This window comes from Geotrypetes seraphini, chromosome 10, assembly GCF_902459505.1.
Source record: "Geotrypetes seraphini chromosome 10, aGeoSer1.1, whole genome shotgun sequence".
Lineage (NCBI taxonomy): Eukaryota > Metazoa > Chordata > Amphibia > Gymnophiona > Dermophiidae > Geotrypetes > Geotrypetes seraphini.
Window position 1 is genome coordinate 102,398,863 of NC_047093.1, and position 18,207 is coordinate 102,417,069.

At 44.5% G+C, this 18,207-nt stretch overlaps 1 protein-coding gene across 5 annotated transcripts in view; it reads right to left on the reverse strand.

Moving 5' to 3' along the window:
- Window positions 1–18,207, reverse strand: part of SLC31A1 (solute carrier family 31 member 1) — a 170,009-nt gene that overhangs the window by 74,542 nt on the left and 77,260 nt on the right. For all 5 annotated transcript variants that reach the window (XM_033960339.1, XM_033960338.1, XM_033960341.1 and 2 more), the window contains one exon: window positions 7,207–7,364. In XM_033960339.1, the coding sequence (XP_033816230.1) occupies window positions 7,207–7,335 (129 nt within the window). In that variant the 5' untranslated portion in view covers window positions 7,336–7,364. The remainder of the gene's footprint in view (window positions 1–7,206; window positions 7,365–18,207) is intronic.

Consider the following 18,207-nt stretch of genomic DNA (forward strand, 5'->3'; position numbering starts at 1 on the left):
AATGATTGTGGGTTTACAGAGAGCTTGCTGAGACTCATCAAGCCTGATGACTATTATCCGATGCTGCGCATCCACGTTGGCACCAATGATACTGCCAGATACCCCTGCGAACGCATCAAAACTGACTTTGTGGCTCTGGGAGAGAAGGTGAAGCACAGGTGGTATTCTTGTCCATCCTCTCTGTCGAGGGTAAAAGCCAGGGCAGAGAAGCTCACATCCTGGAGATGAATGCATGGCTACGTGGATAGTGTTGTCGAGAACGTTTTGGCTACCTGGACCATGGGATGATTTTCAAAGGGCTGCTGAGTAGGGATGGTGTGCATCTATCAAAGAAGGGAAGAAGTGTTTTTTGGCAGCAGGCTGGCTAATCTACTGAAGAGGGCTTTAAACTAGAAGTGATGGGGCAGGGTGATCAAAGCCCCCAGGTAAGTAAATTACTGAATACCTCTACACGGATGGGAAAAGGGGGCAATGTCTGAAAAGTAGTATATATGCTCAAAGTATGGGAAACAAGATTCTGGATTTAGAAGCTGTGATGGAAGAAGATGAGTTGGATATAGTGGCAATCATGGAGACGTGGTTCATGGAGAACCATGAACGGGATGTATGTATACCGGGCTATAATCTGTTCAGGAAAGACAGGGTAGGAAGAAAAGGAAGGGGAGTAGCGTTATATGTTAAAGATCATATTAAAGCCACTCAATTGCAGGATCTACAGGGCAAGAAAGAGATACTGTGGATCAATTTGGAAAGAGGGAATGGTGAACATATTTAATTGGTGTGATATACAGGCCTCCTTCACAAATGTAAGAAGTGGACAGAGGTTTAATAGTAGACATTCAGGCCCTGATTCTGCAAAACACGTCTAAAGTTGGGCACCATTTAGGTGTCTAAGTTAGGCATCCTTTATAGAATCACGCTCAGCAGCATTCAGCACTGTTTAGATGCCTAACTTTTTAGGCGTCCTTTAAAAAATCATGTTTAGGTGAGATTTAGAGTAGACATCCAATGTCCTTAATGTTATAATATTTTATTATTATGTTATCAGAATGGCAATTTTATGCTGTTTTTCATTATAATTGTACTGGAAGTTGGAGCTGTTTAATGCTTTTATTTATTTCTCTTCCATCAGACAGCCCGATTGGGATTCGAACCAGCAACATTAGGGTAGAAGGTTTAACCAGTGTGCTACAGAGTGAGCTAGCAAGCTGCATAGCAATTGTAAAACTAGGTCTTATAGGCATTGTAAGGGTCTACTTTTGAGCATAGTTTAGGCTTCAGATAGACCTGAGTTTTAAGGACGGAACTTAGGCACAGTTTGGACATGCTTAATGCAATCTGCTCATAGCTCTCTGGGTTTTTATTGTTGCTTTATTAAGCTCAAAATATATACACTGAAGCCGAGCACATGAAAAAAACAGCTTTATGTTTCTTGCTAAAAAGTTACCCTTTTTTCTCACTAATGAGGTCATTCTTGAAACAGGTAGATTCAGCAAATAACGCACATGACAGAAATATATAGATTGCATACATAACTTCATTTGCAAAGCTTAAAAACAGAAAAAAAACCAGATATGGACCTTAGCATGGCTTCTATGTCATTGCAAATGGAGGTCTGCAGCTGCACAATGGTGATCTCATTGTGAGATCATCAATGTGCACCTGCAAGGTAGAATGTCACAATTAAAATATGTGCTGGGGGAGCTGGTTGGGATTCAAACCCATGATGTCTGGAAGAAGAGCACAGGGCTTTTACTTATTGAGCTGAATATAGCTGAATAAGTAAAAGCCCTGTACTCATCTTCCAGAGGTCATGGGTTCAAATCCCAACCAGCTCCCCCGCACATATTTTAATTGTGGCATTCTACCTTGCAGTGCACCTTGATGATCTCACAATGAGGTCACCATTGTGCAGCTGCAAACCTCCATTTGCAATGACGTAGAAGCCATGCTAAGGTCCATATCTGTTTTTTTTGTTTTTAACCTTTGCAAATGAAGTTATGTATGCAATCTATATATTTTTGCCCTGCGCTTTCTTTACTTTCAAGAATGAGCTGATTGGAGCACAGTTTAGTTGGAAAAAAGGGTAGCTTTTTAGCAAGAAAACTAAAATTATGTTTTTCATATGCTGTGCTTCAGTTAATGGATCTTTTTCTCTAATTACTGTTTGTCCACAAAAATAGAAGGTTTTGCATGAAATATATCTGTTTTGATGTGCCCTGTTTATGTGGTGCCTTATTAAATATATTATGAGCTTAATAAAGCAAAAATAAATCCCAGAGAGCTATTTAGCAGATCACATTAAGAACGTCCAAAGAGTGTCTAAAGTTCTGTCCATAGAACTCAGATCTATTTGAAGCTCAAACGTAGACTTGGTTTTCATTTGCCTACAATATAATAATAATAATAATAACTTTATTTTTGTATACCGCCATACCCGGAAGAGTTCTAGGCGGTTCACATCAATTAAACAAGGTTACAAGTGGTTTACATCAATTGAGCGGAGTTACAAGTGGTTCAATATCAAAGTGATCAAAGTTGCCATTGGGGGGGGGGGGGGTGAGGGAAGGATGTAGAGGGGAGAGGGATTGTTTAGTTAGGAAGGGGCGTTAGGATCCTGGTCTTGGAAGAGGCGGGTTTTGAGTAGTTTTCTAAAGCCGAGGTAGTTGGGGGCCTTGAGGGCCATTTGGGATAACCATGGGTTTAGCTTAGTGGCTTGGAAGGCGAGGGTTTTGTCGAGGAATTTTTTTAGAGTGGCAAAGTTTTAGGGAAGGGTAGGCGAAGAGTTGGATTCTGCAGGAATCCTTGGTGCGATTCAGGGCGAAGTGAGGGATGATGTAGCTTGGGGATAAACCAAATACTGTTTTATAGTAGAAGCAGGCGAATTTGAATAGGACTCTGGATTCTAATGGCAGCCAATGGAGTTTGTGGTAGAAAGGGGTGATGTGTTCCCATTTTTTCAGGCCGAATATGAGGCGGACAACAGTGTTCTGGATCATTTTGAGTCTCCTGATGGTTTTTTTTTGTGGAGCTCAAGTAAATGATATTGCAGTAGTCCAATATGCTAAGAATGGAGGATTGTACTAGCAGGCGGAATGAAGTGTCGTCAAAGTATTTTTTTATGGTGCGGAGTTTCCAGAGCACCGAGATACTTTTTCTGACGGTATTGTCCGTGTGTTTGTCAAGGGATAGATGGACGCCCTAGGTTGCTGTGTTATGTAAATTAATCAAAGCATGCCCAAATTGAGTCATTGCCCAAACCACGCCCATTCCACGTCAAAACCTATTGAGTTAGGCGTGAGCTTTAAACATGGGCGTCCATTAAATTTTGGCTGCGTCTACAAAGTGCCTTCTACATCCTTTGACCCCTAAGTATCAATTATCACTTGTTAAGACCCCTAATTGGCTCATTAACCACTTAGAATGGGTGCCTAAAGCACGCCTAACTTTAGGCATGACTTAGGCGCCCTTTATAGAAACGGGGCCTCAGAATATAGCTAAAAAAAAGGGTAAGTTTTACCAATCGGTGATTTTAACATGCCGGATGTGATTGGGGCATTCTTTTGTGGGATCTTCTAGAAGTAGGGGGTAGAGAATGACATGGGGACACATTTTTCCCAGTCCCCGCAAGAACTCATTTTCCCGTCGAGTTCTTTTCCTATCCCTGCCCCATTCCTGCAAGCTCCGTCCTCATCTGCACAAGCCTCAAATACTTTAAAATCATAAATGTTTGAGGCATGTGAAGTTAAGGCAGAGCTTACAGGAATGGGGTTGATGAGTGGGTGACTAAAGAGCAATGTAAGAAAATTCTTCTTTACGGAGAGGGTGGTGGATGCCTGGAATGCGCTCCCGAGAAAGGTGGCGGAGAGGAAAACGGTGACAGAGTTCAAAAAACGTGGGATGAACACAGAGGATCTAGAATCATAAAATAATCCTATATAATAAAACACTAGCCGCGTATGCACAATCCTATTTGCGTGTTCCATGATCAGTAGGTCTGTGACCGCAGGAGTGCGCATGCGTGCTTATACGTCACTAGCCGCCGATCGCCTCCACAAGCCGGGACCGCAGCCAGCCGCCGATCTCCGTTCCTCCAGCGGGGAGGGTCTCGGAGGAGAGGGATCATGGCCGCTCAGCGCCCCCACCGAGGAGCCCAGCAACTTTCCGCCCCGGCTCTTAAACTGACCCCACTGCCCGGGATCCGAGTCCTTTGCCGCCCCCCCTTCCCTTCACGCGGGCCCGACTACAAACCTGGCGATTCAAGCAGCGTGTGCAGCAGTCTTCACACGCTGCTTCGGGCCCTTCTACTGCCCTGATTTGCTCTACCGTGTCTCTGATGATGTCATCAGGGATGTGCCAGAGTAAATCAGGGCAGTAGAAGGACCCGAAGCAGCGTGTGGAGACTGCTGCACACGCTGCTGGAATCACCAGGTTTGTAGTCGGGACTGCGGGAAGGGAAAGGAGGGTAGAGGAAACGCTAATGCTGCTGCACAGGGAACTGGTGTGGAGGTAGGGAAATGGAGGGGGAGGGAATGCTGCTTTGGACAGACAGACATAGGGAGGAAGGGAGACAGAAAGAAAAGAAGAAAGACACAGGGGCAGGGAGATACACAGAAAGACAGACAGACAAAGGGGGCCAGGGACAGAGACAGACAGAAAGAAAGACAGCGGGAGTCGCGTCAGGAGGGGTGCGGGATGCAGCAGAGGGAACTTTTCCAATGGGTGCAACTGGGCGGCTGTCGGGAACCTCTGATCAGGGGCAGAGCAAGGTAAGTGTATCATAGGGATAAGAAGGAGGAGGGGGAGAAAAAGGAAGGGACGCCTATTGCTGGACAGGGGGAGAAGGAAAGAGGTGTTGCTGGACAGGGGTAAAACAAAGGGAGAAGGGCTGCTGCTGCATAAGGAGAGCAGTGGTGGTGGTGGACACAGGGGACGTAAAAGGAAGGGAGAATGGACAGGGGGAGCAGGCAAGGGGTGGTGATGGATAGCCAAGGAAAAAGAAAGACAGAAAGAAAGAAAGCGGCTAAGGAGAGAGAAAGAAATAAAGACAGACAGACACACACACACACATATATTCTAGCACCCGTTAATGTAACGGGCTATAAGACTAGTAGTAAATATTGAAGAACTAAGGCCAGTACTGGGCAGACTTGTACGGTCTTTGTCTGTATATGGCCATTTGGTGGAGGATGGGCTGGGGAGGGCTTCAATGGCTGGGAAGGTGTAGATGGACTGGAGTGAGCTTTGACAGAGACTTCAGTAGTTGGAACCTGGGAATAGTAATGGGCAGAGCTTTGGATTCTTGCCCAGAAATAGCTCAGAAGAAGAAGGAAAAAAAAACCCCAAACAAATTTTTATATTGAATCAAGTTAGGCATATGGACCATTTGGGTCTTTATTTGCCGTCATCTACCATGTTACTATGTTTATAGTACTATGGATAGAACTATCATACTTAACATTTATTACAAACTAGGGATAAAATTCCTGGACAAATGCCTCCCTATAGGCTTGATTTGCAGATATTTTTTTCAGAATATAGATGTGAACATGAAAGATTCTAACCTACTGTAAATTCAATATAAACTACTACACAGAGCATAATTGACTAGAGTCAACAAATGTTAAATTAGTTCTCTGGCCATGTCAATCATTACAGGGCATCCTGATACATTCCTTCTTGGAATGCTCCAAATTGACAATTTGGAATGAGATCTTGACTATCATGGAATTATTACAATGGCCTCCTTCGAATTGCATACCCATAAAACTAAAACAAAAATGGAATGGGTACATTACAAGAAGCTGTGGGAATGCTTTCAACACCTTTATTTCAGATATAGAGAGAATGTTGTCCTACTTTTGAGAGTTCTCTCAAGGCAAATCATTATCCTTGATACTATGACCCATACTATGAATGGACAACAGGCAAAATGGAGCACATAACAGAAAAATAAATGTGGAATGGATGTTACAATCCTGGTTCATTCTTTGATCATCTCTCACCTAGACTATTGTAATTCCCTTTTTAATGGTCTCCCACAAAAAGAAATCCGACGTCTTCAATTGATTCAAAATACAGCAATAAAACTTATTTACAAACTAGGGAAATATGATCACGTCACTCCAATCTTGAAAGATGCCCACTGGCTTCCAGTGGCCCACCGAATTACATATAAAATTATTCTCCTGACCTTTAAAATAAAATCTTCTCATTTGCCCTCATTTCTATATAAACTTCTCATCCCCCAATGTTCATCCCGTACTCTGAGATCCACAAACCAAAATCTTCTTTTGATTCCCTCTATTAAAAACTTTTTTTACACACGGAAAATAAATTTCTCTGTCACTGCTCCAACACTATGGAATTCTTTACCTCAATCTCTTCGTGACGAACAACAACTGGATAAATTTAAGATTGGCCTAAAGACTTTTCTATTCCGTGATGCATTTATTACAGTTTAGTATCTCTTTCTCAGTTATTTTTTAATTATTTAACTTCAAAAAAAAAAAATAAATAAATAAAAATTACTTCAAAGACTTTTCCCCACCCTAATGTTTTTTTCCTATCCCCTCTCTCTCCCTTTTCTCTCAACATTGTAACTTTACCCTACCATCAACCCCTTCCCTCACAATCAAGTTTGTCTAGTCTATGTTTTAATATACACTGTCTGTCCTCTAAATATAGAATATATTAACTTCTCTTCTTTTTTAAAATTTTACTGTAATGTACACCGGCCAGATATTTATTTGATGGTCGGTATATTAAAACCTAATAAACTTGAAACTTGTTTGTATGTATGATTGGACATGAAAAGTTTTATGGTATATATTTTCAAAATGGGATCAGATTGATTTCTAACATTTTAAAATGTGCAACAGACTACTCTTGATTATTTTGTTTACTGGATTCTATCACTTTTGCTGCATAAGATATGTTGTTTTTCAGTTTAAAGAAAACCAAAAAAAACTCTGTGGAGTGACGATGTTCCCAAATGGTCAATTCCTTTTGTTTTTTGCTTGTTGTTTTTCAATTTAATCCTTGTTAATTCAATTATTCTTTCGTACTACTATCATATGACACCATTTGAATAACCATGATAAACATTTTTTTAAACCTGGTATTTCAGGTTATATCTACAAGATTGTTTCTTTTTATTGAGAAGTTGATAGCTACACATCTACCTAGTCACTGTATTTCACCTACCATCATATTCTTGCTGCTGTGGTCATGACTTGGCATTGCTGTGGTATGGTGTTGGTGGTCTACATGGGGATCTGAAACTTGGTCCATGGAAGCAGACATCCCATGGTTACTATGATTGTGATTCATCATTAGAGGAAAGGGAGCAACTGATCAATCTCCTGTGAATAAAAAAACACAATAACAAAAAGTTAAAACTAATCAGTAGAGAGTGACTTATTTTGCACAGTAGGCATTCTTATTTCTATAACAAATGCTCAAGTACAAGTTCCTCCCCAAAATACAAAAATGAGTGGCCGCTAATACCACCACTATGAAACAAACAAAAACAAAAATTGGAAAAATGCATGCCAGATTTTTCAGGTCTAGCCTTGTGGTATGGTGGCAGAGCTGACACATCTTTGTACTCGGTCAAAGAAGAGACATTGCTGGCCACAGGGGAATGATGACAGTTGTATACTTTCTAGAGCAAGGGGGTCTGCAAACTACAATTAAATACATGTGTGGCTCTTTATTAATCATTGTCCTCCTAAATCTGTTGGCAGAAGAGACCTTTCCCTAACAACTGCTCTTCCAGTGCTGCTTCTGTGTAGAACACATCCATGCCGCTTGCAATCTTAGGCAAGAGTTGGTGAACTAATCAACATCGCCCCTGTTTGGCCAGCAGCATGTGTTTCCGATAGCAGCTATGGAACGGTACAGAAGATAACCTGCTTGCATCATTGGGAGGAACGCTGTTTAAAAACAATTAACTTCTCAATGCTCTTGAGGGACCATATATATTGCATAGAGGAGTAAAGCTGGGCTGGGGGGATTGCAGGGCTTATGAAACAAGATGCCTGGTAGGGAATAGTACTCAGACCATATTAAGAAAACCCTCAAAAAAACTCTAGAGGAGTAAAGGATCAATTGTCAGAACTTATGCAATATATATTGTGGCAGGCAAAAGGGACCAAGCCCTAAGACATACAGTATGCCAGTCAAGGACAGCATTGCCAACCTTAGCCATACAAAGGCACTGCCGGTTAACTCAGAGTGCAGAACAGGGCAGAATGCAACAGGCAAAGATGCAGCAGACAGAGGGGGAGGGGTGCAAGCATCACAGAGGGTAACACCAGAGCTGACTGAACAATTGTGAAGCACACATACGGGCTATACAAGCTGTATTGGGAGCTTTGCAGGAAGCAGGTTTGACGGTTAACCCGAAAAAAGGTACCTTCGGGCAAGCGCAAGTATGCTATCTAGGTTACTTGGTGGGTGGGGGTGTTATTAAACCCAATATAAGAACATAAGCAATGCCTCCGCTGGGTCAGACCTGAGTCCATCGTGCCCAGCAGTCCGCTCACGCGGCGGCCCAACAGGTTCAGGACCTGTGCATTAATCCTCTATCTATACCCGTCTATCCCCTTTTCGAACAGGAAATTGTCCAATCCTTTCTTGAACCCCAGTACCGTACTCTGCCATATTACGCCCTCTGGAAGCGCATTCCAGGTGTCCACCACACGTTCAGTGAAGAAAAACTTCCTAGCATTCGTTTTGAATCAGTCATAAGAACATAAGTAGTCGCCTCCGCCAGGGCAGACCAGAGGTCCATCCCGCCCAGCGGTCCGCTCACGCGGCGGCCCATCAGGCATATTGCCTGAGCAGCAGTCCCTGACTAATTTTATACCTACCTCTACATTTATCTCTAAACCTTCCACTGCTCTTATCTGTACCCCTCAATCCCTTTGTCCTCCAGGAACCTATCCAGGTCTTCCTTGAAACCCTGTACTGTGCTATTTCCTATCACGGCTTCCGGAAGGGTGTTCCATGTGTCCACCACCCTCTGTGTGAAAAAAAATTTCCTTGCGTTTGTTCTAAACCTGTCCCCCTTCAATTTCATTGAGTGGCCCCTTGTTTTTGTGGTTTCTTTCAAATTGAAAAATCTGTCCTTGTCAACCTTTTCGATGCCCCTCAGGATCTTGAAGGTCTCTATCATGTCTCCTCTGAGTCTCCGCTTCTCCAGGGAGAACAGCCCCAGCCTTTTCAGTCTGTCAGTGTATGTAAGGTTTTCCATACCCTTAATCAGTTTAGTTGCTCTTCTCTGGACTCCCTCAAGCATTGCCATGTCCTTTTTGAGGTACGGTGACCAGTACTGTACACAGTATTCCAGATGGGGGCGCACCATAGCCCGGTACAGTGGCAGGATGACTTCCTTCGTTCTGGTCGAGATACCCTTCTTAATGATACCTAACATTTGGTTTGCTTTCCTCGAGGCTGTGGCGCACTGTGCCGACGCCTTCAATGTCGTGTCTACTATCACTCCCAGGTCTCTTTCCAGCTTACTGACCCCTAGCATTGTTCCCCCCATTTTGTAAGTGAACATCGGGTTCCTTCTCCCTACATGCATGACCTTGCACTTCCCCACGTTGAAGCTCATTTGCCACTTTTTTGCCCATTCTTCCAGTGTCGTAAGATCCCTTTGGAGCTCCTCGCAATCTACCGTGGTTTCAACCCTGCTGAATAGTTTGGTATCATCAGCGAATTTGATGACCTCACATTTTGTTCCCGCCTCCAGGTCGTCGATGAATATGTTAAACAGGAGCGGTCCCAGCACCGACCCTTGAGGAACCCCGCTCGTGACCCCTTGCCAGTCCGAGTAGTGGCCCTTTACACCAACCCTCTGCTTCCTCTCCGACAGCCAGTTTTTAATCCATCGGTGGACCTCCCCTCGCACCCCATGATTCCATAGTTTCCTGAGCAATCGCTCATGTGGTACCTTATCGAAGGCTTTCTGAAAGTCTAGGTAAATTATGTCTATGGGTTCACCTTTGTCCACCTGGCTATTTACCCTCTCAAAGAAGTATAACAAATTTGTGAGGCACGACCTACCCTTGCAGAACCCATGCTGGCTCGACCTTAGCTGTCCATTTTTTTCGATATGATCACAGATGCCGTCCTTAATCAGTGCCTCCATCATCTTTCCCGGGACCGATGTGAGGCTCACCGGCCTGTAGTTTCCCGGGTCGCCCCTTGAACCCTTCTTGAAGATGGGCGTGACATTAGCTATTTTCCAGTCCTCCGGGATCTCTCCAGTTTTTAGGGATAGGTTGCATATTTGCTGAAGTGTCTCTGCTATTTCATTCCTTAATTCCTTGAGCACCCTTGGGTGGATGCTGTCTGGACCTGGCGACTTGTCGCTCTTTAGCTTGTCTATCTGCCTGAGGACATCCTCCTGGCTCACCTCTAGTTGGATCAGCTTGCTATCTTGATCTCCATTTTCTATTTCCTCTGGTTCCGGGATGTTGGATGTGTCCTCCCTCGTGAAGACTGATGTAAAGAAGTCGTTTAACTTGTCAGCTATTTCTTTTTCCTCCCTCACTACTCCCTTTCTATCCCCGTCATCCAAGGGCCCCACTTCCTCCCTCGCTGGTTGCTTTCCCTTTACGTACCTGAAGAATGATTTGAAATTTTTTGCCTCTCTCGCTAGTCTCTCTTCATATTCCCCTTTCAACAACTTTTCTGAATGCCCTCTTGTTCTTTTATTTTCCGAAAGTTTGAAGAATCTGTCCCTCTCTACTCTCTATATGCCCTTCATGATCTTGTAAGTCTCTATCATATCCCCTCTAAGTCTCCTCTTCTCCAGGGAAAAGAGACCCAGTTTCTCCAATCTCTCAGCGTATGAAAGGTTTTCCATACCTTTTATCAAACGTGTCGCTCTCCTCTGAACCCTCTCGAGTATCGCCATATCCTTCTTAAGGTACGGCGACCAATATTGGACGCAGTACTCCAGATGCGGACGCACCATCGGCCGATACAACGGCAGGATAACTTCTTTCGTTCTGGGTGTAATACCCTTCTTGATTATACCTAGCATTCTATTCGCTCTCTTAGTGGCCGCTGCGCACTGTGCCGTTGGCTTCATTGTCATAAGAACATAAGAAGTTGCCTCCACTGGGTCAGACTAGAGGTCCATCGCGCCCAGCGGTCCGCTCCTGCGGCGGCCTATCAGGTCTATGACCTGTGAAGTTGTTCCTGACCATTTCTATAACCTACCTCTGCTTCTATCTGTACCCCTCAATCCCCTTATCCTTTAGGAACCTATCTAAACCTTCCTTGAACACCTGTACTGTGCTCTGGCCTATCACAACCTCTGGAAGCATGTTCCATGTGTCTACCACCCTCTGGGTAAAAAAGAACTTCCTAGCATTTGTTCTAAACCTGTCCCCTTTCAATTTCTCCGAGTGACCCCCTAGTACTTGTGGTTCCCCACAGTCTGAAGAATCTGTCCCTGTCTACCTTCTCTATGCCCTTCAGGATTTTGAAGTCTCCTCTTCTCCAGGGAGAACAGCCCCAGCATTTTCAACCTGTCAGCGTATGAAAAGTTTTCCATACCATTTATCAGTTTAGTCGCTCTTCTCTGTACCCCCTCAAGTACTGCCATGTACTTCTTGAGGTATGGCGACCAGTACTGGACACAGTACTCCAGGTGCGGGCGCACCATTGCACGATACAGCGGCATGATGACTTCCTTCGTCCTGGTTGTGATACCCTTTTAATGATACCCAACATTCTGTTCGCTTTCTTTGCGGCTATCGCACACTGTGCCGATGCTTTCAATGTTGTGTCCACCATCACCCCCAGGTCTCTTTCAAGGTTGCTCACCCCTAGCAATGATCCCCCCATTTTGTAGCTGAACATTGGGTTCTTTTTCCCTACATGCATGACTTTGCATTTCTCTATGTTAAAACTCATTTGCCACTTTTTTGTCCACCCTTCCAGTCTCGTTAGGTCCCTTTGTAGGTCTTTGCAGTCTTCCGTGGTTCTAACCCTGCCGCAGAGTTTGGTGTCATCAGCAAATTTAATAACCTCACATTTCGTCCCCTTCTCCAAGTCGTTAATAAATATATTGAATAGGAGCGGTCCCAGCACCAATCCCTATGGAACTCCACTCGTGACCCATTGCCAGTCTGAGTAATGGCCCTTTACTCCGACCCTCTTTTTCCTGCCTGCCAGCCAGTGTTTGATCCATCAGTGGACATCCCCTTGCACCCTGTTGTTCCACAGCTTCTTGAGCAGTCGTTCGTGAGGTACTTTGTCAAAGGCTTTTTGGAAGTCAAGGTAAATGATGTCTATGGATTCCCCTTTAGACATCATTTACCTTGACTTCCAAAAAGCCTTTGACAAAGTACCTCACAAACGACTGCTCAAGAAGCTGTGGAACTACGGGGTGCAAGGGGATGTCCACCGATGGATCAAACACTGGCTAGCAGGCAGGAAACAGAGGGTCGGGGTAAAGGGCCATTACTCAGACTTGCAATGGGTAACGAGTGGAGTTCCACCATTACCCCCAAGTCCCTTTCCTAGGTACTCTTATTCAATAATATCCCTCCCATCGTATGGTTGTACCTCGGGTTTCTGCTTCCCATATGTAATACTTTACATTTCTCAACACTGAACTTCATCTGCCATCTCATCGCCCATTCCCCTAGTTTGTTCAAGTCCCTTTGCAATTTTTCACAGTCCTCTTTAGTCCAAGCTCCACTAAATAGTTTGGTGTCATCTGCAAATTTTATTATCTCACACTTCGACCATGTTTCTAGATCATTTATGAATATATTAAATAGCAGTGGCCCGAGAACCGAGCCCTGCGGGACACCACTCGTGACCCTCCTCCAGTCCGAGTAGTGGCCCTTCACTCCTACCCTCTGTTTTCTACCCTCCAACCAGTTTCTGATCCATCTATGTACGTCTCCTTCCACCCCATGGTTCTTCAGTTTCCGGAGTAGACGTTCATGGGGCACCTTGTCAAAGGCTTTTTGGAAATCTAGATATACGATGTCTATGGGGTCTCCTTTGTCCATCCATTTGTTAATCCCTTTGAAGAAGTGCAATAAGTTCGTTAGGCATGATCTCCCCTTGCAGAAACCATGTTGGCTGGTTATCAGAAGTTCGTTTCTTTCAAAATGTTCATTGATATTTTCTTTTATCAGTGCTTCTGCCATTTTCCCCGGAACCGAGGTCAGGCTCACCGGCCTGTAGTTTCCCGGGTCACCTCTTGATCCTTTTTTAAAGATGGGCGTAACGTTGGCTATCTTCCAATCCTCTGGGATCACGCCTGTTTTCAGGGATAAGTTGCAAATTTGCTGCAGTAGTTTCACTATCTCCTCCTTTAATTCTTTCAGAACCCTTGGATGTATGCCGTCCGGACCCGGGGATTTGTCAGTTTTTAGTTTTTCTATCTGCCTGCGCACATCCTCAAGGCTCACTTCCATAGATGTTAATTTTTCTGCTTGACTTCCATTGAAGAATTGCTCAGGTTCTGGTATGTTGGACGTGTCCTCATTTGTAAATACAGACGAGAAGAACATGTTAAGCCTTTCCGCCACTACCTTCTCCTCCTTCACCACTCCCTTCCTGTCTCCGTCGTCCAGCGGCCCCACCTCCTCTCTAGCAGGCTACTTCCCTTTAACATATCTAAAGAACGGTTTGAAATTTCTTGCTTCCCTTGCTAGCCTCTCTTCATACTCCCTTTTGGCTTTTTGAACCACACGGTGACATTCTTTTTGAAACTTCCTGTGCTCTTTCCAGTTCCCCTCAGTTTTGTCCTTTTTCCATTTCTTGAATGAATTTTTCTTATTGCCTATCACTTCCTTTACTATTTTGGTTATCCACGCTTGGTCTTTTGTTCGACCCTCTTTGCACCCCTTTCTGAATCTGGGGATATACAGATTTTGCGCCTCGCTCACCATATCCTTGAAGAAAGACCAGGTATGATTTACTGTTTGCCATTTTTTGGAAGTGTTCTTAAGTTTCTTCCTTACCATTTCCCTCATTACTTCGTAGTTTCCTTTCCTGAAGTTAAAAGTTGTCGCTATGGTTCTCTTTCCTTTCGGTACTCCTACCTCAACCTTGAACTTGATTATATTATTATTGCTGTTTCCCAACGGTCCCACTACTTTTACTTCCTTTGCAGGTCCCCTTAACCCATTTAGGATTAGATCCAGGGTGGCATTCCCTCTCATTGGTTCTCTAACAAGCTGCTCCATGAAGCAATCTTATGTAGCCTCCAGGAATTCTGTCTCCCTAGCTCATTCTGAGCTTCCAAGACTCCAGTCTATCCCGGGGTAGTTGAAGTCTCCCATAATAACCGTGTTGCCACTTTTGCATTCTCGCTTCATCTCGGCTTCCATTTCCTCATCGATATCTCCGATTTGCCTGGGTGGACGATAATATAGGCCCATCTTTATTTCAGGCCCTTTCCTTCCCGGTATTTTAACCCATAGAGATTCCAGCTTGTTGGTCGTCTCTGCTGTGTCCATTCTTGTCGATTGTATGCTTTCTTTTATGTATAGGGCTATTCCATCTCCTTTTGGTCCTGACCTGTCCTGGCGATAGAGCTTGTACCCCGGCAGTGCTTTATCCCATTTGTTTTCCTCATTCCACCATGTTTCAGAGATTCCAATGATGTCTATGTCCTCTGCACTGGCCATGGCTTCTAATTCCCCCATTTTGTTTCTTAGGCTCCTTGCATTAGTATATATGCAATTTAGATCCTGGTATTTTGTTGTCAGCAGTCTCTTTTCCAAGCTGAAGAGCCCTAATCTTTTTAGTCTTTCCTCATCCCCTTTATCATCTTGGTCGATCTTCTTTGAACTTTTTCTAGTGCCACTCAATTTTTTCTTGAGATAAGGAGACCAGAATTGAACGCAATACTCCAGGTAAAGTCGCACCATGGGGCGATACAGAAGCATTATAACATTCTCAGTCTTGTTAACAATCCCGTTTTAAATAATTCCTAGCATCTTGTTTGCTTTTTTGGCCACCGCTGCACATTGGTCAGAAGGTTTCATCGTATTGGTTTCATCGTATTGTCTACAATGACCTAGATTCTTTTCTTGGGTGCTAACCCCCAAGGTGGACCTTACTAGAGTTACCAGATTTTCCTGAAGCAAAATCCGGTCCCATGGCAAAACCCCCAGCCCCACCCCTTAACCTGTTCATGTTGGGATGTGAGGTCGGCCAGCTGTTTAGGCCTACCCCGAGATAGAGACTAGAGAATGACACGGTGGCGGTTTACCCGCGGCCACCGCATTTTAGCCGCGGGTCACCGCTGAAAACGGGGAAGAAAACTAGCAGTCGCTGCGGTGACGGGGACAAGGCCATCAACCGCCCGCGGGGCGGTGAATGGGTCTTGTCCCCGCAGTGAGGCATGAAGGATCGCGCGGTCCCCGCAGCTCACACCCGCCTGCCCAATCGATTCTAGTGTTTAGCCAGCTCTCTCCCTTCTCCTCACCTTAGTTTGTAGATTTTCTTTTTCGGCGACCCGCACGCTATCAAAGAGCCGCTGCTGCTCAGTTTCGATCTTCTGCTCTGATGCAACCGGAAACAGGAAGTTGCAGCAGAGCAGAAGATTGAACACTGAGCAGCCGCGCGTGTGCGGCTCTTTGGGAAAGCGTGCAGGTCGCTGAAAAAGAAAGCCTGCAAACTAAGGTGAGGAGAAGGGAGAGAGCTGGCTAATCACTACGATCGATTGGGCAGGCGGGTGGGGGCTGCGAGGACCGTGCGATCACCCGTGTTCCCGGCTCAGACTGTAAGGAGGGAGTGAAAGGGAAAAGGATTCTGGGCCAAGGTGATGAAAACGGAAAGAAAAACCCACAGCAGGAAAGAAAGGGAAGGACAGGCAGGTGAGCCAGATGCTAGAAGCAGGGGGGGGGGGGAAGAAAGAGGGAAAAAAGCTAGATGGGGTTGAAAAGAAGAGACACACTGGTATGGAAGAGGAAGATAGGGGAAATCTGGACACAGGAAGGTAACAGAAAGAGGGGAAATTATGTGCATGGGGCATAGGGACAGAGACAAAAAGGGGACATGCCATGGGGATGGTATATGGACACAGGGGGGGGCAATGGCAGATACATAGGGGAGATATTAGAAAAGTATATAAAATCGTACCCGTTTGAGGCTTTTATGTATGCAGCGGTGACGGTGACGGGGCGGTGAATGGGGTTGCAGTGGCGGTGACGGGGCGGTGAATGAGGTGGCAGTGGCGGTGACGGGGCGGTGAAGGGAATGACGGTGAAGGGGCGGTGCAGAGGATGGTGAGACGGGGACGGGGCGGTGACGGGGACCATTTTTTCACCGTGTCATTCTCTAATAGAGACCTCACACTCTATATACTGGTATCAATCAATAAGTATATTTATTAACAAATCAGTAACAGCTTACAAGAATAAATCATTCAGCATATAGAGTAACAGAATGTGATCTTCAGGCCTGAGGATCCTTTGATGTCTGTTCTACCTACTTCCTCTTACATGCCTGTTTTTATACATTTCTTGGTGGAAAGCACCATGTTGGTCTAAATCACATGATAAATCTTTATTGGTTATTTCTTACACATCATTACATTAGTTAATTCATTAATTGGTTTATAATATTTGTGTCATGCTATACGTATGTCCAGTTTACCAGAAAGCCTATCCTTTACCCGCATATGTCCTTTTAATCCTACCACATCAGCAATTCCAAGCCCTGCCCTTATCACAAGATACTCTTGCTAAATAATTTTCTTTAGAATTTTATTCTCGACCATGAGATGTGTTCATCTTTTCATAATATCCTGGCAGGTGTGAGGCCCTATTGCCATGCAAAAGAGTTAAGTCTTGCTTGCTTGTTCCTTCTCATAAGTTTCGCTTAGCCCAGCAGTTAACTCAGCAGGGTATTTCCCAATCAGTATATGACAACTGGCAAATGTAGTAAGAAATGTCTTTTACATTGTTAATATACTGATTTATTAGTGCAGGAGGGAGAAAAGGGGATTTTTCTTCTTTGAGGTCTGGTCTCTTCACCTTTAGTGTTATCCAAAGGACTTAATATTCTTCACCTGTATCATACAAGGACTTTATAAGTGTATTTTCCTTTATACCAGAGTTTTCCGCATTTTCCTCTTCCTCTCAGATGGCATCCAAGCATGCAATGTGATGACATTTTGCATGTGTGCATGACATCACTGCATTGCATCTGCACATTCGTGGATACTGTCCTGACGTCAAAAGCTTTTTAAAACCCGGACAAAGTGCCGGGTTTTAAAAAGCCATCCGGACCCCTGGGCATGCCCTCAAAAGGAGGACCTATCCGTGGAAATCCAGATGTCTGGTATCCCTAGATTCCAGCATCCAGTAACTGTGATTTAGGTTATTCAGGTTATTCCGTGAAGGAAGAGCTGTGATTTTTACTTTAATTTACTATTTTTACTTTACTTTGTGGGCTCACATTGCTTGGGGAAGGGCAGGAGAGTCAGGACGTCTTGTCATTCACCAGGCGCACAGGGAGATGTGGAAGTACAGAGACGGGGGAGAAGGAGAAAGACACTGCATGGGGAGGTAGAGAGCACCAGAGGTTTGCAACGGCAGAGAGAGAGAGAGTCAGGAAGTCAGAGAGCAGGTCGCACTTTTCTGGGCAGAGAGCAGAGTGGCAGAGATTCAGGGGGCTTTTTTGATGGTTTAATGGGCTGCAGGGCTGGGATTTCAGGGCGAGGACAGTTGGAAAGGACGTGAGCGACTGGCCCCAGCAGTCGCTTCTTCTGTTGATCGGCCAGCCCAGTCAGTGTCCCAGATTTGTTTAGTGAATCACTGCTTGCCTACTTTGCATGCCATTTCACCTCATTTGCATGCATGGATCGGAATTGGATCGGCACAGAGATTAGTGGGGTCAGAGGAAAATCGGGTCGCAAAATGATCAGTATATGATCGGTTTGTTTAGTGAATCTAGCCCATGGTTCTTTCATCCCACCTAGCTAGATAACTGCTTTAGAGTCCTGGATAAAGATTAGACTAAACCAAGCTGGTAGAATCTAAAGTCTCAGCCTCAGAGAGAATAAAATAAAACTACCAAGGAACAATGCAAAAGATTACATTTGTAGGCAGACACTGGACAAACATCATTATTGCCTCTAATTGTTCCCAAATGGATTTGAAATCACTAAATTTTATCTCCCTGAAGGCTTTCCATTGTTCTTAATTCAAC